A 22709-nucleotide genomic window follows, 5' to 3' on the forward strand; every position below is an offset into this window, starting at 1 on the left:
TGAATCATTTGTTGCGTTGACTACTAATTCATGCTTTTGTGCAGAATTTGTTTTTTTTATCATTTACAAATTTGTTAAGACATAATTAAACTAGTCAAAACCAAAATAATCAAAGTAAAATAATTCATAGAAAACTGAAACCTGTAGATTGAGATGCACGATAATTTTAGCGTTTTTTTTTTTTAAGATAATTTTTGTATTGTGGAAAGTGCGAAGGTAATTGACATTAAATACTAACAGTTGTTAAAACAAACAAATCACATGACTATATGACTTTCATACCAACTTTCTATCAGTGTTATTTCTTATAACATTATATAGATCACTGTTACTTCCATTATCCTCTATATACCGAGGCTTAAAAAACATCTCACCCTCACTCTCAACTTAATTTTCATTCCTCCAAACTGATATGGTAAAATCCTATTGAGATTATTGTGTATTTATTTTTAACACGCAATTAAAGCATCCATTATTGAGTTGACTAAAACGAAAATTTTGCGTCTTTAAATGTTTTGTGAAATTCACCCGTGTATGTAACACGTCACGTAAAAAAAATTCATGTACTATCAACACAAGCACTAAACAGTTTCACCCATACAAATATCACAGAATATTTCCATAAAATAAACAGAATATTTCATTTTTACGCTGCATCTTCTTCATACGATCGTTTTCGATGACAAGTCCTGTAAATATATTTAACATTTATTATAATATTATTACATTAACCCCACGATAATCAAAACATTTCTTTCAATCACTGAATGAAAATATAAAATTGATAAACATGGTTTGCAATCAAACGCGAAAAATTAAGAGCAAGATTTTTTTAATTTCAGTAGAGTTTGTTTATCTTTGAATGATAATAAACAATTTCACCAACTTTCTTCAATATAATATTACATGTAAAATTCCATCAATACCTTTCAAAGCCAGGAGTTCCATATATATCTTTCTGCATATCTTTCACTTCAACTTGATATCGTTCTAACTCATTGGCTGAGGTAGAAGGAAGAACGTTGGGAATATAACGTGAAAATAAATTAGGCTTCAAATTTACATATTCTGAAATATCAATAATAAAATTCATTCAAACATTGTTCATATTGATAAAACAAGCACTTGTGACTAGTAAGTTTTCCAAATCTCAACTCGAAGGTTATTGTGAATACTCACAGTTACACAATAATTGACCAAATACCACCTGACTCATACTTTGAATGGCTTAAGAGGTTTTCATGAAGCAGGAGTATTCAGTTTTAACAGGTAGAGTAAGATATCAACAAATCATCATCTAGTGAACCTCGTGGATTTTCAGACGAAGAAAACTGAAACCCACCTGGATTAAGAGAATAAAGATTCTGTATTAATCGAGCCATAACTGGTGGTGAGATTACAAAAGGTTGACTGCTAGTTTCATCTACTAGATCTGAAAAAATAACATCAGAATTAATATTTACTCATCAATTTATCTTTAATACTGACTGTAAAATAGCACGAGTTTTAATTCAGCCTAGGTTATCAGTGGGTGTATGTTACTTTGTCTGGCAAGCTGTTCCAATGTTAAATCATAACGATTATTAAAACAAAAATCCTTAAGAAATGACCCAAGATTATTTCTAGTCTGTAAGTAATGAATACTTACCTGATAAAGGGCTCAATTGTTTTAAATTATTTATTACCTGTTTAATTGTTTGATTAAAGTAAAATTTGTGAAAATAATCTAACAGTACTCAGTACTTACTTAAAATATGTGAGATTTGATTATCAACAACCTGGATACGGAATATTTTACGTAATTCTTCATTCAGGTCAGTTTTAAGTTTATTTTCTACATAAAAACGATTCTGAAATATTCAAAAATATAAAATATAGTAATTGGTGAGTCTAATGCTTATTTAGCCATGACTTTTTAGAAGTGATAAGGGTAATCCACATTTAGAATCCCTTGCCTAATGCTTTCTGATTTGATATTTCATAAGTCATACTAATAATAATAATAATTTCTTTATTGGGTTATCAATTAGGACTACCTTTCCAACATTGAGCCTGTATAAAGATACATAACTGCAAATAACACGTGTACAACGATAAAAACTTATATACAGTTTGTAATCAGCCTATATAAATAGAAGCTGTAAGTGTAAAACTGTTTTGGAATCCTGTCAAGACCATAATTCTATTAAATTAAAGTAATTAGTAGACCTACCATATAATTAAAAATAGGAACAATACCAGCCAGGGCCTGAAGATATTGATTCATTGTGAACGCAAACCTTTCTACAAATTCACGTTTGTCTTGCATCTAGAATATAATTAACATTCATTTCTAAATACAATCATAAAATATAAAATAATAGTTCATTCATTCACGTCTTTTATTTCCAGTATAAACTTTAGTTTACAGACGCCATTTTAATACAAACAAGAGTAAATTTAAACAATAAATATTGATCTAAAACAGAGTGGCTTTAATTGTTGAGATAGAAAGCAAAATATTTTCGAAGATAGTAACTAAAATATTGAACCAGTCTATAAAATATATGATTGAAATAAACTTACACTATTATTGAGTTCTTCTGTTAAATGGGTAACGTGTTGTTCCATGTGGCGTAATAAATCTTTATACAATCGTTCTGAGAATTGTTTACAAACACATTTATATACACAACTACAATAACAAAAATAAACAAACAAACAATGACAATATACTTGACTTTATCATTTAATTTCTAATGATATTATTATATAAAACCACACTGAAACATCAAAACCTACCTATTAATATGTTACAATATTGTTTTATATGGTCAACCTGTTTGAACCTTCCAAACTCTAGTAAGCATGAATAGATGAAACTATAAGAGGGATCTAGCTAACACAGCTGGAATGAAATGGTACTGGGGCTCAAATTTTGTACCCAGAGAACTCATTTAGGTGCCAAAAACATAACAAAATCTATTTCTTTTTGATTTTGTGTAAAGACACTGTATGAATCAATCTCTGCTGAACTGAAGAAAGTTTTGCTGGGACTTAATTCTCACTTACTGGGGCCCAGCCCCCACGGACCCCACCCTAATGATGGTGCTGAGCCGAAGGCACTGTAAATCCTAGCTGCAGTCCTCTTGTCAATGTTATGATCATCTTATTTATTGATATTTTTGTGTTGTAATGTTACCCCAGTATAATCTATATTTATTTCTATTCTGTATGTCTTGACCCGCTTTCATCAATGAATAAACAACCACATTAATATCACCAAGTTTTCAAACCTACCTATACATTTGTTCGTAAGAAATTGGAATATAACACCCAGGTTTTATTGTAAGAAGTTGGTCGATTGCATCTTGTAATTTCGGCCAGTAATGATTCTCATAGTCGGCTACTGTTAATGACATCATCACTGAAATAACAATCATTATCAAAATTTATACAGTCATTATTATCAGGCTAAGAGGCTTTGACATGGAAAATATATTGGTTCCAACTTCTAAAATTATAGTTAATACACAAATGTCAATTAAAAATCTAAGCCTTAGTATATGAATGGGTATTAGCTCTGGACATCTCATTCTAATATAGAATTGTAAATAACAAGAAAAGATTGCAGCATATGCTATCTACTCATTCCCTTCATAATGAAATATTGGCAATAATCCAACAGTAGTAATCCCCCTTCCTCACCACAATGACTCAAACAGAAATTGGCTTATTAAAGTCACTTACCCATGCTTCCTGGTCTTAAAAGTGGCACTGAATTTTTCTCAGGTGGATCGACGACCCCTGATTCTATAGAGTCGGGCTCCATGGGCTCAACGTGCATGTCCATCTTCAAATTACGATTTTAGAAGCCCCTCACTCAATATTCTTTAGAAAAATGACATTTTCTACTCCATCAATATTAATTACGACCTATTTTCGGCATAAATTTACGACAATATATCACCGCTTATCTCCCTTTAATTTCCCGGCTGATTCTTTTATGCCCATCTATTGGCAAATTCTTTCATATTTAACTTGCTTAACTAAATGGGCTCCGCTGTCAACAGTTTGCATAAATAATCAGTTGCAATTTAAGGACCATAGATAATCTTGTTGAAAAATTGTGAGTGTTTCATACCTGTCAATTAAAGTTGTTTTTCATTTTATTTTCAATGTCTTAAAATAAGATGGTTTCTTTTTGATGATATAACTGCTAACCAAGTACACCTAAAAAAAAATGGCCGACTAAAAAAGCACTTGTTCCAAACTTCCAAAAGTTCCAATGAAAATGGTTTGTGGCTCTTACATTCTATTGATTTGCCTTTTATTAATTGCTGTCACTTATGTTTCTCCAAGAGCTTTTAATGTAAGGCCAATTTTATCAAAGCTTAACGTCTGAGAGACTAAAACCTTAAACTTTAGACAAGTCATAGACTTTTTTATATTGCAATGTGGCATGGCACTTCCCTCCACTCTTCTAGTTCCAGTAATCTAGTTATTGTCTTCTCAATTTCGTTGGTGCATACACAGTTTTACCTCCACTTTTCATTAGAATTGGAATACCAGTGCACAAGCTTCATTATTGAACCCATCTGAACTCTGAACTGAAGTCGAGATTTAAGCTAAAATTATATTTTGTTCTTGCAGGTTCCACTGATGTGTAAAATGTTGACAGGAATTGAAGTCAGCAAATAGCGCAACTTGAAATGGATCTGAATGATTTTAGTACCACCAATATTCCAGACTCTGTTCAAACAACTGATTTTCAAACTCAACTCTCAGTGGCGTATTCTTATCCTAATATGGATATTAATTCCAATTTTACAATGACAGACTCTACGTCATTTCAGTACGATAAAATTGTCCCACATTACGTCACAGTAGCTCAGAGCATTAACCACGAACAAAACTTAGGCCTAATATCAGCACAGAATGATATAATACAGCAGAATGACGTGTTTGATATTCCAATACATAACCATGACAAGATGGTAGATACAGGTCAGAACTATTTATCATCGAGTGAATACAGAGACACTACCCAGTTAATATCTCTACCACAATATATCAATAAAGTACAAAATACTCAATACACAGGTGAAGTCAATAACTACCAACAAACTCATAACTATCTCTATAATCCACAGGAAACTCTCGCAGCCAATCAGACAGTGATATCTAATGCGTATACGAGGTTCGCTCAATATCCTCAACCAATCACTTCCCATTCCTACCAACTTCAAACAAATATCCACGATATTGGCGAAATTATTCCTAGTGTAAATTATAACTCAAACTCAAATCTTGGAATCAATGGTTCACAAAACTCATCCAGTTTACTTACTTCGTCTCAAAACAGCAACCAAGTTTCCTTCGCCGATATTTTACTTGATCATAATTCGTCCAATACCAGTAGTGGAACACTGTCTGCTTCAGATTTAGAAGTGCTGAGTTCGTGTCTCCAAATTTCACAAGACGGTCAACTGTCATCTTCGGAACATTCTGTGAATCCAGAAATTCTGCTCAATCGACCTCAGAACTCCGACATGATTTACACGCATTTTGAACAAACGGAAGTGGCAGCTAATGAAGACTGTGTAACGAGTGAAATGTATGAACAAGCGTCTGCGCCATCTCGAAAGCAACGTGTGGAAGACAAGCGAAGAACTATGAAGGTGTCGTGTCAGGAAGAAAAAGCCGGACGTGAGAATAAAAAAAGTGTTATTGTTTGGGACGATGTGACGTCACTTCCTGAGAAAATCTCACTTCCACTTCCACCTTACTGTGATTGTGAAAATATCCTGATAGACACGGAAGAAAAAATCAAACAACAAAGTTATATTAAAAATAAAAAAGAAATAATTTTACGACACGTTGGAAGAGTTGTAATCAATGATATAGAATTGTGTAGTTTCGTTCGAAATGAGACAGCGTACATCAGTTCTGGACAATTATTTTCCACTGGAATATTTAATAAGGCAGCTCATCAGTTATTTTCCTCATGCGGCAAAAGTTTCCCGTCATTTGTCGACCGGTTATTAATTGAAGAGCGTGAATACATGAAACAAAAAGGATTTCTGTCTCAAACCGAAACGAAGTCAGCGTTATTCAGTGCAGGATTTGTAGGTTGGATTATTGACTATTTAAACCGAGATGTGAATGACAAGAATCGAACAATCATTTACGAAAAATATTTAGGTCACCATTGTTCAAAATATAAAAGTCTGAAATCGTGGCAGGCCCCAACTCCACTACCTATACCAACACGAACTTATATCAGAACTAAACCTAAAAATAAAACAACAGGCTCGGATATGATAACAACTTATCTGGTAAGGGATGGTAAAACAGATAAATTCACTGTCGCGGAAATTGGACGGCTGATGTTCAGTGATAAGATTTTAGCCGCGTTTATGTTAGACGACGGACGAGAAATTGTGTGCGTTAATTTTTATCAAGTCGTAGTTTACGCTCCTGGGGTAAGTTTTACGGAATTTTACAGCCTTGTGAAAGAATTTAATTGTAGACTAATTACAAGCCCTGACGGAGTCAAAAATCATTTTAAAGCTTTAAAGCAAGAAGTACCTGTAGCGTTTCTCGAATCGGAATGGATCAAGTTGTCCAGCTTCATGCAGATTTGTTCTTATTTACTGGGCAAATTACCTCACAAACATCAGGCCAAGGTTTATTTTAATCAAATTCTTAAATCAAAACCAAGAGAAATATTCGGACATGAATTAAAGATTTCTTTATCTAAAATAACTTTTCCGGAAACTGAAACAGGTGTTGTAAATTCTGGAGATATTTTATCAATGGCTGCAGCTTCTGCCAATATTGGAACGGATTTCGTTCAAAACTCAGAAGTTCTTATACAACCTCAACTTGCACACGGATCCAGGAAATCAATTTCAAAATCAAATGATAAAGGTCAAAATTCTCAGCTAGAACTTAAAAAAATGGTGGTCACGAAAGCTCAAAATTTGAAAAAAAGAGGACGTCCACCTACTCAAGCACGTTTCCATTTACTCAAAGACTCAACAGAATCAGAGACAAAAACTTGCGCAGTACAAACTGATCTGGATTGTGAAGACTCGTGTGAAAGTGTGCCAAATATAGATTTAACCCATATCCATGTTGATGATTCAATTCCAGCCGTTTCTAAGGTTACAGCATCTTCTCACACAAACTCTACATCTGTGTCAAAAACTGTCACTCAAAATGATCAAAACTCGATAACGGAAGTCAACTCTCCTGTGCCAAAAGTTCAAAATACTAGTATAAGTGATATCGAGTCAAAAACATTTTCAACGGACGTGAATTGCAGACCCAAAACTCATGTAAATGAAGAGAGTGGTAGATCAAAATATCGCGATGCTGCAACAGGAAGTGACCAAGAAATGGGCAGCAGAATGAAAGTGGCAGACGCTGAACTCTCGTCTGCTATTGAAACTATAAACAATCTGGATTTTTTAAATGATTCTTTTGAGTTGGATTCGTCCTCGCCTGACAAACTTCGGATCGATCTGTCTGCCTCCAGGAATGGCGCCTCAACTCCCAGTGTATCAGACACCGAGAATATCAGCAACGGGAGAAAAGAACACACCATCATGTCCAATTCCAATGTGACGGTCATAGCCAATAATACGGGAGAAGAAATATTCGAATGTGTTCCTCTATTTTCATTGGCTGAATTAGTTCAGAAAGACGAAGGAAACATGCTCAATCCATATTCTCCGTTTAAATCCGCAGAAAATACAATCCCCTTGAATCAACTGGAAGAAAATGACTACTCAGAAAGTTTCAATAACCAGTCCCCTGCCAAAACTCAACGAAATTGTCTAGAAAGTTTTGAGGACAGTTATGGGCCAATGAAAAAGAATTGTATGAATTCGAACGCAGATTTAAAAACATTGAACCAAGTGATATTAGGAGAGGAGCCTGATTGGGTGTTGAGTCCACAGAAATCGTCCAATACAATGGCTAGTTTGTTCGACACTCCGAAAACTTCACCGCAACTGGATAGATCTGATCCTAAAACTCCACGACTTCAATCTTTGTGTCAGAAATTTAATAAACTAGAAAGGGAAGCAACTCCAAACACTTCTCTTCATTTTTTTGCTGAGATTGCGTCTGCTTCTGAAGACATAGTAGAAAATAATTCAACACTTTCAAAGTAAGTTCAGGGGGGAATTTCTTAAAATTTTGACTTTCTATACAATTTAGTTCTAATAGCCAGTCATGTTAAAGCCCTTCCCCACTAAAAATACAATCTGGATCTTATCATAGTTCAAATATGGCCCAGATTTAAATTAACTCTACTGTTTATGCAAGTTAAAACATTACACAAAAACGGTGGCACTGGCATAATTTACTCCATTCTACACTTCTGGGTCTGTGATAATGTGGCGCATTGATAATTTGATTTATGGTTTATTTACATTCATTATTTTTTTTTTTAATTTTCAGAAAAAAATCCAGACCAACCTTTCCAGTGAAACTTTTAAAACATGTGTCAAATGTGTCGAGTTTTCTGAATCGAGATTTAAAACTGAATAAAGCTACGCTATTTAAAAACAAGTTTATGTTGAATATCAAACTAAAGAAAACCATGCTGAGTCTTTATCGTAATTTAGGTAAATTTTTCTATTTTCAGTATTTTCTCTGTGTTCACTTAGAAAGCTCATTTGAGAGTTGGGGAATTGGCTTTAGTTTTAACATTTTTTTATTTGTCTACTGCCACGCTACTGCAGCAATTGGACGATGCAAATTGTGTCACAGAAAGCAATAATTTATTTACATCTATCACAGGGCTGTTGATTTGGCCATATTTGCTGGACATGCAATTGTCTGTCCAAAATGGCTGGTTGATAATAGCCTTTGTTTGACATCAAGTTTAGGATTATTAGAGACACAATCCACCTAGTAATTTACACCCAATATTAAGATTATTAGTGATCATATTGCAATAACACTTAACATATAGAGTTCTCTTTCAGGAACTGATTCAAGCCTGATGGAATCCTTCCAGAAATTGTTAAAACTGACTGTTTTACTTCTGTCTAAAATCTGTACCATTTCTGAACTTCAGAGAAATTTAGATCTGTTGAAAAATCACAGAAACGTTTCAGAAACTCAAACTGTTGATTCTGAAGAATTGGAACGAGATGAAGAGATGGAAGTTACTTTCACAGAAATCAGGTCTGTTCCAGCGACAAAAGTGAACGCAAAAAATGATGAAAATGTGGAGAAAATCGAATCAAATTTATCAAAGAATACTTCCAATACTCTTCAAAATGAAGAAAAAGCTTCTCGCGTGCCAATGTCCCAAACGAATATTTCCGAGGAAGTTTATGTTAAAGACTGTTCTGATAAAGAAAAGGCAACTCTTGAATCAAACTGTATTATAATCCACCAAAACATACTTCAAGAAACTGTTTCATCCCCTGAAAAATCTAGTCCCTCAAAATACAAATCTCGAAAACGAAAATTAAGAGACATTTTTCCTCAGAATGAAGACAAAGAACTTGCAGGTGCCATTTTGAATCACAAACAAACTTCTTCAGATGTTGAAATTCATTTCCCAAATTCAAAAAAATCCAAATTGGTATCCGACAATTCTGATAAGACTGATGAGGGGGTTGAAAATGCACCTCTTGCAATCAATTTGGATAAAAATAGAACTGAAAGTTCAAAAACTAGTGGAGAAAATGTAAAAATAAATAGTGAAAGTACGACAATGTGTAACAGTGAAAAATATCCAGCATTATTACAAAGTTTATTAAACTCTTGTCCTATTTATTCAAAACCCAGTTTAAATACCTCAATATTGAGAAAACCTGAACCTAAAACTTTTGATGTGTGTGTGAACACTACGACTGAAAAATCCTCTCCGCTAGGGGAATGTGAGACCCCTCAGCCTCCATCCTTGCCAGAAACAAACTCTTCACAAACCCCTCAGACACAATCCATGTCAAAGAAAAGTTATTCACAAGGTAAATGCAGTAATAAGACTTTGAGAGAAAAATGTTTTCCATATCAAGGTAAATGTGTTACTTCACAAACTCTGTCTTCGCTAGAAAATAATTCACAACAAGAAACAAGTGAAATCACTCAAAATGGACGTCTGCCAGAAGATAAATTTCCGGTCGTGTCTGGTAAACGAAGACGAAAAAAACCTGCGAAATTCGATGAGGAATTTTTATCGCGTCCCAAACCGAAAGCTGAGAAAAAACAAAAGAAAACGTTTCTTGATAAGTATAAACAAAATGGAAAATTCTCTCATCAGAGTTTGATTGAAAAACACTCGAAACCTGTTAAAGAAAGAAAAAAAAAACATAATGATATTGCTATGGAAGAATTACCCACAAATGAAGAAATTTTCGTGTATATTCCCCCCGTCTATGGAGCGAATGATAACGTTATTGACAATTCAACGCAGATAATTCCTGCATCAAAATTCAGACGGCGTAGTAACAAAATTAAAGACATTTTGAAGGAAAGTGATTCTGAACGAGATAAGGAAGAGACAGTGTTAAACAGTGCTAAAACATCGCCTGAGGACATTCGACCATCATATAGTGTAATAGACTCCAATGGGAAAATTCTCCCCTCTCCCAAACCAAATAACACGAATCGTAAAATATCTATGAGTAGTGGTGCTAGTGGAAATGGGGAGAAATATGAAATATTTCAAAGTTGTTAAAATCTTACAGATTTCTTGATATCTTGTATCAATCCTGATTGGTTTTTAACATCAACATCAATTCAAACCATAAACATTAGAATTCTATTTTATTTTGAGGTAGTGTAAGTAATAATCAACACAATATAAGTTTATTCTGTATAGTTTCTATTATTATTTATTCTACCTATAAATAAAGTGAACTGTTTGTGTTTGTGTTTTATTTTGAGGTAGTGTAAGTAATAATCAACACAATATAAGTTTATTCTGTATAGTTTCTATTATTATTTATTCTACCTATAAATAAAGTGAACTGTTTGTGTTTATGGAATCAATGCCTGACGTAGATAAATATCTTTACCAGGCCCTAGTAACTCATTATTCTGATATTTACCAATGGTAATTTGTTATTATTTTACTAAGTCATAAGAATTGCATGTTTGCCCTACGTTCTGCATTTTTCTCAGCAAGAAGCATTTTGTTTTTGTTATTTTGGATCGTTTTTTAATCTTGCTAATTATTGTTTTAAATCTTGCCCAATGCTTGACAAAGAAGACTTTGGACCTTGTTTGATGAAAAGAATCTCTTGTTTTCAGATCTGATTCATATGGTTGTTCATGCGCCAGGTTTCATTTTGAATTATGTTGAATTTATAGTGGTCAAATTTGCTAATGTTTACAGAAACATTTTCATGAGTTTTAAGGTTTGCATGTGTTTAACCTATCTCTATATTAATATGATAGACCAAGATATTGATGCACAGGGTTATTCTACCCCTGGCTTCGAATGGCAAACCAAATGTTGTTCATCATCCTAATTTCTACTTTTTATCTTTTGATCTTGCAAACACCATGCAGTGTGCAATGAGCTTTACAAGTTCTTTAAGCAATGATAAGATGATGATCCACCTCTATGAGATTGTGAAAGCAATGGCTAGATGATAATCATTTTGTAACGTTGCTCTAGGAACTTGTGACCTACCTTCATAAAGGTTGGTATTTCTTAAATCTTTCATTTAACATTGAGTTTTCGCAGGTTATATTTCTTCCCACCCCCCATACTTAATTACCCCTCCCTCTCTCCCTCTATCTTCTATATTTCATAATGTATCAGCTCTGGTATAAAATGTTTCCCTGTTGAAATCTTGTTAAATGATTTTATTGTTTTTATGTTTGTTTCAGCGAGTGACTGAGTCTGAATTTCATTTCAATCAATCAAATTTGTTGAGATATTTTTTGTAAATTTCATCCAGAAAAATTGCAAAAAAACTGAAGCTTTTGTTTTTATTTATAATGACTATTCTTTACAATCTCTTTAAGATTTGATTGAATTAGGGGCAAAGTTCAAGGACATAGACTAATAACACAGAACTAAAATTAAAATCTATTTGCATAATGAAACAAGAAAAATATCTAAAAAATATTTAAAATGAGAATATAAAACAACATTGAGAAAAAAGAAATTGGAATGATGTTTAAATATGATTCATAAAAAGACCTACTAATTTGTTACTATTTTCATAATGTCAAGCTAATACCAACTTTGTCTTATACCTAGACTCAGTCTAGTAGACTGCATGCCAATTTTCCTTTTCTGGTATCACAGAATGCAGTGATTTTAACGATCGTTCTCCTGGGAATACAGCCAATCAGAGCCCTTGACAGAAAGATTGTAAACATCGTGGCTTATTGTTCTCAGTCTGTCTGACGTAAACTCTGATTGACTGTATGAGCTAACATACAATCTAACCAAATTGCTACATTTACAACTTTCATAATACAAGAGTAGTAGCTATTGGGGTCAAGGTATAAGACAGAGTTTATTTTGTCTAGTTTGATGATGTACATATTTGGTGTTTGAAATGTTGGCATTCTAGGCTTATGTTTAAAATCAATCCTAAAATAATTTCTAATCTTTGTTTGTACATCAAGACATAGCTTCTTTTTGCATCATATTCTAGTCGTTATTGTGGAATTGCACAAACCACCATGTTTTTTTAGCAACAGTAGATATTATTCACATCTATCCTAAGATATGGTAAATATTTACTATTGCTGAAGGAAAATAATGGAAAACAGACTTCAAACAATTATCAGAATGGTGTAAATAGAAGCTATAAGTGTCTTTGATATACAAAGTCTGGAAAACCTCTTTTTAATCAGTTGATAATAGTCATAATCATACAAAAATAACAAAATTCAGGAATTGGTCCTGCATTCAGTTGCCTCCTTTGTCAACACCTTCTGTTAACTGAATGTTCAGACTGATTATAGATAAACATGAAGACTTATATAAGGCACAACATATTAAGATATAGTAGACAATATTATTCACTATAGTGCTCTATAGATTGGCTATCTTGGGGTAAGCTCAGAAAGAAAGCCCCAATCTTTAAACTCTAGGCCAGGTATTCTCCAAACGGTCTTATAGCTAGGACGTCCTAAAGACAGTGTTAGTAGTTAAGACCCTAGGACATCCTAGCACTAAGATCATTTTGAGAATACAAGGCCCGGTTTTCAAATTTTGTCCTACGTTTGGCTGAGCTTAGTTCCACCCCACACATCAATAGCACTGTGGAAGGAAAGAACAAACAGTTGTTGAGATCACTACTGACTATAGAATAAAACCAATATGGATACTACTGTCATCCATAAATAGAAGAATAAGTCGGCACTTTTGATTTGATGATGGGAAGAGCTTCCTGTAATAGAAAACAAAAAACTTAAACACAGTACAAAGACAAGAAAGAATTTCAAAAGAAATTGGATTGTAGTCTGATTAAGTGATCGGGTGTTGTGGGTTCGAAACTTCTAATGTATTTTAACAGCCATTGTTTCTGGAAGCAACCCATTCCACTCAATCAAAAGCCAGTGGTCCAGGAAAGCAAGAAAACAACTTCATCACTAATTTTCCCAAGAATTAAACCCTAGTTCTGGAGGTAAGTGAACTAGTTCTTAACTGAAATTTGTTTTACAGGGAAATCAGAGTTGAATAATGTGTTGGAACCTTGCAATACCAAACTAATTTACAATGTAAAATAAGGAGTTTCTCCAGCAAGCTAAGAAAAACAAAAGAGTAATCGTACCCTGCCACAATTCTCTTCAAGTTGTTGTAAACATTCAGTTATTCTTTCTTTATATTTCTTCTCCATCATCCTCTTAGCCAACTTCAAATATTAAAAATATAAATAATTTCACATTGGTTCTCGATTACACATTTTACTGTTTAATTATCAAAATTCAAAAGTCTTCTGAATAATTATTTATAATAGTGAGTTTTTATATTATTTTTTTAAGCAGGAGCACAGTTCTATAGGTAAACTAACGTTAAATTACTTACAGGCATGAGTAAAACTTTAAGATGAGGAGTTAAGGCTGGTCCTACGACGTCACTCAGTTGAATAGTGGCTGCTAGACCTCTCTCAAATACTTCTACATTCTCGTGGGCCTGGAATATATATCAAAACACTTTTATTTGTAAATTAGTGAAATAAGATGTTTCCGTTAATCTTAGAAGGACTGACAAGAGGTTTGCTATTTTTTTTTATGTGTATTGTGGACACTTTTAGCATTGATTTGCATCATTCCAATTTTCAATCAGACATCTGTGATGCGATAACATGCATACATACGATCAGGCAAAAATAAAATATGCTACAAATTATCTGCCCTTATCATAACAGGAAAGATACTTATAAAATTAACTATGGGTACTAACCAATGCAGCTCTGAGGGGTGGGGCTAGTCTGGGTAAAAGGGGTGTGGCTTTTTCTCCAGCATTAGGGACCTCCAATAACTCTTTAAACCCAGTTTGTGATACAAACATGTACGGATGAACTGTTTCTCGTAAACCCTTAAAAATAATAGCAAAAATTAAGTAAAAAGTTGGAGGACACCTGTTTTCCGCAAAGAAAATAAAGTCAGCAAGATATTACTGTTGTCCTTTTATGAATGTTTCTTAGATGGTCTTCAGAATCATCCATCCTCAATAATTTTCATAAGAAGTTTATAAAATCATAACAATAATAAACTAGACTAGGAACAGACTTGAGTAAAATAAATAATACTTACATCAGCTAGTGCTACTAGAATAGGATTAAATGGAACTTGTTCTGGAGGAATTTCCCACTGTATTCTATGTTTAACACTACCATGGAACAATCTATAATAATAAAAAAAGATTTCAATGGTTAAAATTTTTCAATCTACAGGACTAGAGCTCATCTCATTAATTTATTCATCGAATAGTCTAGAGTTAAAATATTTTATGAAATATAAAGATAATAATATAATAATAAGTTGAATGTTTGATCGAAAAAACTTAAATTTACCTGCAAGGCACACCTCCATTAGCATATAGATTAGCAAATGGTGATAAACATTTCGTAGAATTCTTAAACTGGAATAATAATAATTTACAAATTATAGAGAATTTAACAAGTTATCTATCAATCTATATCTACTCATTTCAAATTGCGAAGTTTCAAACTTTCTTGGATGCAACCATTTTCTTAAATTTCCAGAATCAGACCAAATCTAATGGTTTAAAAAAAAGCCTTTTCTTTCCTGCTGTTATCGTCATAGTTTATATTTCGGGGAATTGGCGTCCCAGAAAAACTTTCATTAATAATTGACATACTTACAGGATCAAATGTTTTAGGGTTTAATTTATCAGAAGGTCGATTTTGAAATGATGATTTTGATCGTGAAGACCCAGCACTGTCGACTGATTTAGATTTCTGTAATTTGACACTTCCTACTCCACGTCCACCTTGATTGGGGTTAAATCTCGGAGCATCTCTAGGTGTGGGTGCTTCTTTTGACCATGATGAAGCCATTTAATTTCTGATGATGTCTTGATTTGGTGGAGAATTTTAGAATTTTGATATCTGTAAAAAATCAAACATCACAATTATTACATCAAAAGAAATAAATTTAATATATTCTTACTGATCTTCAGTCTGTATTAAACTCACAAGCTTCTAGAATATAGAGTGAATAGGACAAGAGTCTAGCCTACCGTACTAAACAATCAATTCTTGGATCTAAAGAATTGCTGTACATTATCTTACATTTGGCTCATAGAGTCAAGCAATTTATTTGTAAACACCCTCTTAGTTAAAATGATAAAATGATTGCACAACAATTCTTCTATAACATGATCATAAAGTCCAGAGTCAGGTTCCCCACCCCCATCATTTCCTTGACCTTATTAAAACACATCTTGTTATCCGATATAATATATTCTACTCCTGTCTACTAACTTAGATTTTATCCAGACTCCTTGAAGACATGAAACACTAAAAACTCACAGCTAGATTGTAGAATTTCACCAGCAATTTCAGATTTTCATTGCCATTTTCACAAAATACAACTTTCACTTTATTTACATCAAGCACTTGTTGTACATTTCAACATCCAGCCACAAACAGCATATTGGAATAATTTTAATTTTAATTACTAAAAATCTAGTGTTTATCTAAAAATATCACGATTAACCGTTTGATTAAAATTGTTGTGTCGATACGGGATATTTCTATCCAGTGAAATATGGAGTTCTAACCGAAATGAAATTTTTGAAAGGTTTCATTCAGATTTGACAAGCGTCTGGAAGAACGCGCCATTAATTTACCGTTACTACGAATATTCATCCGCTATTGAAGTAAAATACTAATTACACTTTAGAAAAATATTTTTCTAATTTTCATCAAATTCAACCGACATCAACAGCATAAATACATTTGGAAATTTTGTTATATTTCGTTTTTGTCGACATTTTGTCCAATAACCGAAATTTTGTTTAAGGTACTATTTTACACGCGCAATGGTGTGATTCGGCATATAAACAATATGGCCACCTCCATGAAAACAAGAAATATTATTATCTCAGAATGAAACAGATCTTTTTTTACTTCAAACAACATAATTAAAGCAGTTGGATTAACACAAACTTTAAAACATGGATTCAAGTATACGCAGCCTGATTTGTACTGCAAAAAGCCAAGCAGGTACAGAACTTTGACGTTCATTTCTTTGCCAAAACAGTGTCACTCCAAGAAAAAAAGGGGAAGGGGGAGGGGGCTTGTCATTTGTATCCCATTCACCCACTGACCAACTACTCTTAAGTCTAGCAATTGAACTTGAATTTTAAAACAGAACTTATTTCAGACTAATGTGTCATCTGCCTATCATCAGTATTCTAAAATGGAGAAGAAAAACTTAATTGTAATTCATGTTTTTTTTCACTTCAGGAGCAAATCAAATCCATGCTTTAGAACAGGCATACAAGATTTTACGAACAGTGGCAGAAAACAGACCAGCTATAGATGAAACTGAGGCGTTTAATTCTGATCTTTATGTTTTATGTGCAGAAACAGCTTATCAGGTTAGTTCCCGTTTGAAATTTGAGTAGGATTGTTGAATATTTGTGACTACTGATTATAGTAAGGCACAGATATTCGTGCTAATCAGGGGACGTTGTCAAATACACAGAGAAGTCTATTGTCTAGCTATCCTAGCAAACACTCTGAGTTTTTTGTTCAAAGTTAATTCCACTGTCTTCAGATAAATAAGAATTATACCACTCCCAGCAACATTTACATTCACATACAGGAATTTTTATCAAAAGTAACAATTATTTTATTTTGACAGTATGGTTTAACAGATATGACAAGAGAATGTTTAAAGATGTTTTTTATGAAGCCACCGCCTGCCAATCAGTTTTTATGTCGAGCCTATCTCTGTCAGGCTCAGTTGATAGCGCCACATGATGCCAATAATTGGGTAAGTTTTCAACATTTAGAAAATCAATTAAATCCTCATTTTAAAATGAAAAGTTCTCCTCTTTTTAAAAATTTCCAAATGATGCTTATTACACTTAATATTTAAAAAAAAAAATAGAGCTGACTTTTAGTTATTCTCTGATTATATTTTCTAGGCTCAGTTAGAGAAGGCAGTAGTGTATATAGTAAAGGCTATTACAATCGCTAAAACAAATCAGAGGTAAGTAAATATACTAATTTAATATCACAAATATTGGTATTGAAATAGATCTGTATAGTATTTACTGTTTTCTATAGTCCAATAAGATACAGAACAGTAGGATATAAAACTCTATTTCATTTCATTAGTCCAATAAGGTACAGAACAGTAGGATATAAAACTCTATTTCATTTCATTAGTCCAATAAGATACAGAACAGTAGGATATAAAACTCTATTTCATTTCATTAGTCCAATAAGGTACAGAACAATAGGATATAAAACTATATTTCATTTCATTAGTCCAATAAGATACAGAACAGTAGGATATAAAACTCTATTTCATTTCATTAGTCCAATAAGGTACAGAACAATAGGATATAAAACTCTATTTCATTTCATTAGTCCAATAAGATACAGAACAGTAGGATATAAAACTCTATTTCATTTCATTAGTCCAATAAGGTACAGAACAGTAGGATATAAAACTCCATTTCATTTCATTAATCCAATAAGATATAGAACAGTAGGATATAAAACTCCATTTCATTTCATTAATCCAATAAGATACAGAACAGTAGGATATAAAACTCCATTTCATTTCATTAATCCAATAATATACAGAACAGTAGGATATAAAACTCTATTTCATTTCATTAATCCAATAATATACAGAACAATAGGATATAAAACTATATTTCATTTCATTAGTCCAATAAGATACAGAACAGTAGGATATACTCTTTTCATTTCATTAATCCAATAAGATACAGAACAGTAGAATATAAAACTCTATTTCATTTCATTAGCCTAATAAGATACAGAACAGTAGGATATAAAACTCCATTTCATTTCATTAGTCCAATAAGATACAGAACAGTAGGATATACTCTTTTCATTTCATTAATCCAATAAGATTCAGAACAGTTGGATATACTCTTTTCATTTCATTAGTTCAGAATACAAACAGTATAAAGGAATTTTAAAAAAACCAATTCATGCCAGCCTTTAAAGTAAGAAAGTTTTTAATTATTCATCATTTTTTTTTTCTTAAATCCTACTTGACTTTTAAGAATACCTTTTTTTCTATTTCAGATATCATTTTATTGTGTACAATGCTTCAGTTATCTACTGGCAGTTCTGTCGGCCATTTTTAAAACCAGGCTATCGTCAATATCTAGCTACGAGTCTACACCAGATCGTCAAGGCTCTTGATGATATAGACGATCAGGATTTTGAATGGAGAGCACAACTAATGATGTAAGTCGAAGATTTGGTTGTTTAATGAAATTATTCTCGTTAAGACTTGTTAGTAATAGAAAAGAGAGTTCCAATGGTCTCTGGCCCCTCTAGGTCAAGCAACAGGTTTGAAATTTTGTAAGGTGCAATAAGTTTTTTTTTTGCTTTTTGCTGTATTTTCATTCTGTATTTCTCACCTGTTATTTTACCTGTATTTGTAGAGGATTGATAGAATGTCATCTGGATGCTGGTAGAAGATCTGACGCCTCTCATATCGCCACGGCAGCAGCTACCTTTATCAAACAAAATGTTCCAGCCATGTTTAAACAAGTTTTTGGTTTGATGGTATGAAACCATTTAATTTATTTGTAGATTTGTCTTCTAAACCCTAATCACTATTACAGAGGTTTCATGGATAAGATCTCCACAAATTATGAAAACTGCACTGTCATTATCAAACAATATGTGTTGATACCAATAATTTCTCATCTTTTCCCATTTTCAGGTCCATAACCAATTAGTAGAAACATCCAAATTACATAAAGATATCAAAAATTCACCAGAGTTGTCAGTTTATTATAAAATATGTAAAATCAAATTGTAAGTTTGAATCTTTCATTTTAATCCTGATTTTATAGATCACAAGAACAAATAAGTAATTAAACTGTATGGTGTTATGTATTATTGTGGTCTGAAAATATCAAGTCTATTAAGAGTTACTTCCCTTGGACTGATAAAGCAGATGAGATGGCCTGAATAAAGATGGTGATGAGATTTATCATGTGCTATATTTAAATTTAAGCCATCTTAACAAACTTTACTCCAACAATTCATACTAGACTTTCTAAAATAGATGCTGGGTTATAGCAGCAGATATTGAGAGAACTGTAATTAAATCTGAAACCTTGTAGCTTTGCTTTCTCATTCATTTCCATTCCCATACAATTGATATTGGACTCATTTCATGTCTTTCTGATTGATTTTGTTGACCTTTGAACTTTGATTATTGATTACAGTTTGGGTAGGTAGCCTACTATCATTTCATCATATCATCATCGGTGCCTTGATTTTTTCCAGATCTTTAGAAATGAAGGAACAGAAAGACTACTACACTGAAATACAAGGAATATTGAATCAGATGGGACTGACTGTTTCTCAAACCTTGTCACAAACAACTGTGTCTGATCGTATTTCACGGAAAGATTCCAAAATGGCGACTGGTCGTGATAGTTCTACCAACGTTAGTTTATCACAGCCTGGTAAAGATGAGGAGACAACTCCTACTAAGTAAGTAAAAATATGTGTTGATCTGTTATGTTATGTCTAGTATGATAATGTCCACAGTCCTCTAATCAATTTAACTGAAATGATGGACTGTAGCTTAGTTAGTTAGAGTGTTGGAATGTAAACAGGCAATAAGGCAGAGCATGCTCACTCCTCAAGAACACCCAATTCTACATAGCTTATTTCGTTTTAAGATTTCTCAAGTCTGCTTTCATCTTATCTAATAATGATTATTCGGTTTTTAGATTTTTCAACTCAGCATCTCTTTCAGAGAGTCCACATAGTTAATAATGTTTATTTGGTATTTAGATTTTTCAACTCGGCATCCCTTTCAGAGAGTCCACATAGCTAATAATATTTATGTGTTATATTTTTTGATAACAATGTTTGTATTTTCTAGAAGAAGTGGAAGTAAAACAGGAAGAAGAACTCCGACTCCCACCAGTTCTAAAAGATTTCCAGGAGACTGTTCTGACAAGTAAGTTTTTATTAAATTTCTTTAGCACTGAGGGGTGATGGATTTTCAAAGCAGTTTCCCCCTGTCAGTGATGTTCTTAGGAGGAACTGACATGGAAAAAGTATCAAATCTTCTGGTCTGAATATTTAAGACATGTGATTAATGTTAATATTCTAATTTTCAGGCCATATTTATTACTGGAACTAGGCAGATTGTGTTTGGAGCTAGATTTACCTGAGTTAGCCGAGAGTTGTGTGGACTCTATTAAACAGAGTAATATCAAGGTGGGTATGGGGTTAACAGACTTTCCTTATTTTAAGGGTACCTTGTTTTCAGCGTGTTTTGAAATCTAAACTTTATCCACCAATCAAATTTGACGCTTTCAATCAAGACGGTTTCTCATTGGTTGAACTGATTATGTAAGTTTTTATGTTTTCTCCGATGTATATTTCAGGATCCCAAGTTTTTTCTGGAGTTAGAATTTCTGGACTGTGAAATGATGGTCAAAGTTTTGGGTGAAAAACAAGAATCCTATCAGAAAGTTTCAGTAGATGTAAGTATATCAGCTTTTTCTCTAGTTGTTAACTCTTCTATTACAAGATTTATAATTTTCACAACAGAGTTAGTTATATAGATATATTTATCAAAACATTTCCAATCATTGACTGACTTCCCCTGGTTTTTACCATTGTCTTTGAAATACTTGTTTTGAAATAAATACAACTATTATTATTATCTCAACTGTTAAAATAGTATTAAACTATGTCAGATTCAAATATATGTAAGTTGTTGATCTCGTGATATTTTAGAAGCTTTTTCACTGTTTTTATTGATTTCTATCTTCAAATAAAAGAATGGTAAATCTTCATAATTATTTTTTATTATACAGACAAGATTACTGAGTATGAAACGTTGTGAAGAAGCCATAATGAATTCAAAACGTCAGGGAGATCCAAATATTGTACAAGTTGGTTGTGTAACTCAGTGGAATCTATCTCTTCCATTACAACAACCAAATCTACGCCATCACATTCGTAAACATCTGACAGTTATAGCTGAGGCCTTGGAGGAAATTAACAGGTAGGCACATTCTATTTTACGATTCACTGTTCTTTTACTCCTTGACTATAGTAATAAAGATGGAAACTAGCATATTTATAAGGAACACAACTGTGGTTCATGAGTATCCTTTCTACCAGCTGATCCTTGGTCAAACCTTGACATCAATCTTTCTGAGATTATCTGTTATCTGTTACAGAAAGGTCCACTGGGAGTTTTAGTCTGGTATTTGTGCACACATGGGTATGAATCGAAACCTAAACACATACAATTCACTATATATTCAGGTAGAATATTTAAAACACTGCATACTTGTCGGACAAATATCTTCGTGTTCTTTACAAACTAGTGTTTTGGTTAAGAATTGGACTCAATTAAAACAGCAGACGTTATATTTTTTTTTCAGTCTGTTGGTACAGTTACGATGTCAGATTCATACGGAACTCTCCCATTGTGAAGAAGATAGTGAACAGATTCAGGTTGCTATGCAACACATTAAAAAGGTAAGTAATAAGAAATTCACAAAGTTGACTATGGTGACAAATGATGAAAATGAGAGGTGTGTCTCTTAGGCGATGCTCAAAGAGTCCAGCACCTTGAAGTAGGATATCTTAGGGTAGCCAATGGATTTGAGATAACCTGTGATGAATTTTGACCATTAAGAGGTCTTAATTTTCAATTCAAACTGAGACTTTTCACAGGCCTGAGACTTGGTTCATGTATTAACCCAGTTATTTATTATTATTATTGTAGGCTCTGTCTCTAGATGATGGTGAGGTTTATAGAGAACGTCTTGAAGTAGCGTTACACCGACTAGAATTACGATCAGAACTTTATCAACAACCTGAACGAGCTGAAGATCTAGCAGCCATGATTATAGAACAGGTATTTCATTTCTACTTTAATCTGTTGATTAAATCTATTTTTAATGAATTGAGAGAACAAAGATTCTATACAATATTTTCTATCCTGACAAAATTTCTCTTTCTTCCACATTGCACAGCGATGCCCATAAATTTGTCTAT

The 22709-nt window shown here is 33.0% G+C and overlaps 4 protein-coding genes across 4 annotated transcripts in view; 2 read left to right on the forward strand and 2 right to left on the reverse strand.

Moving 5' to 3' along the window:
* Positions 1 to 919: 919 nt before the first annotated feature.
* On the reverse strand, positions 920 to 3404 carry LOTGIDRAFT_136878 (hypothetical protein; the record flags this gene model as incomplete). Its single annotated transcript, XM_009047341.1, has 6 exons — positions 920 to 1068; positions 1343 to 1432; positions 1748 to 1850; positions 2213 to 2301; positions 2562 to 2674; positions 3280 to 3404. 6 exons carry the CDS (start codon positions 3402 to 3404, stop codon positions 920 to 922), a joined length of 669 nt encoding a protein of 222 aa, XP_009045589.1.
* Positions 3405 to 4973: 1569 nt separating this feature from the next.
* Positions 4974 to 10687, forward strand: LOTGIDRAFT_171161 (hypothetical protein; the record flags this gene model as incomplete). The annotated part of the gene is made up of 3 exons (XM_009047342.1): positions 4974 to 8158; positions 8452 to 8618; positions 8982 to 10687. 3 exons carry the CDS (start codon positions 4974 to 4976, stop codon positions 10685 to 10687), a joined length of 5058 nt encoding a protein of 1685 aa, XP_009045590.1.
* A 2559-nt stretch (positions 10688 to 13246) lies between these two features.
* LOTGIDRAFT_224151 (hypothetical protein) lies at positions 13247 to 16055 on the reverse strand. The gene is made up of 8 exons (XM_009047343.1): positions 15978 to 16055; positions 15309 to 15554; positions 14997 to 15064; positions 14737 to 14827; positions 14384 to 14518; positions 14006 to 14113; positions 13752 to 13832; positions 13247 to 13367 (listed from the first exon to the last, which is right to left on the reverse strand). Exons 2-8 carry the CDS (start codon positions 15501 to 15503, stop codon positions 13311 to 13313), a joined length of 735 nt encoding a protein of 244 aa, XP_009045591.1. The 5' UTR covers positions 15504 to 15554; positions 15978 to 16055; the 3' UTR covers positions 13247 to 13310.
* A 569-nt stretch (positions 16056 to 16624) lies between these two features.
* Positions 16625 to 22709, forward strand: part of LOTGIDRAFT_237561 (hypothetical protein) — a gene marked incomplete at its 5' end in the record, with an annotated part of 30958 nt that continues 24873 nt past the window's right edge. Inside the window, 14 exons of the mRNA XM_009047344.1 lie at positions 16625 to 16673; positions 16917 to 17050; positions 17317 to 17448; positions 17603 to 17667; positions 18741 to 18905; positions 19106 to 19229; positions 19390 to 19484; positions 19962 to 20171; positions 20569 to 20646; positions 20810 to 20909; positions 21080 to 21178; positions 21515 to 21705; positions 22091 to 22187; positions 22438 to 22569. Coding sequence (XP_009045592.1) covers positions 16625 to 16673; positions 16917 to 17050; positions 17317 to 17448; positions 17603 to 17667; positions 18741 to 18905; positions 19106 to 19229; positions 19390 to 19484; positions 19962 to 20171; positions 20569 to 20646; positions 20810 to 20909; positions 21080 to 21178; positions 21515 to 21705; positions 22091 to 22187; positions 22438 to 22569 — 1671 coding nt within the window. The remainder of the gene's footprint in view (positions 16674 to 16916; positions 17051 to 17316; positions 17449 to 17602; positions 17668 to 18740; positions 18906 to 19105; positions 19230 to 19389; positions 19485 to 19961; positions 20172 to 20568; positions 20647 to 20809; positions 20910 to 21079; positions 21179 to 21514; positions 21706 to 22090; positions 22188 to 22437; positions 22570 to 22709) is intronic.

This window comes from Lottia gigantea, assembly GCF_000327385.1.
Source record: "Lottia gigantea unplaced genomic scaffold LOTGIsca_110, whole genome shotgun sequence".
Classification (NCBI taxonomy): domain Eukaryota; kingdom Metazoa; phylum Mollusca; class Gastropoda; family Lottiidae; genus Lottia; species Lottia gigantea.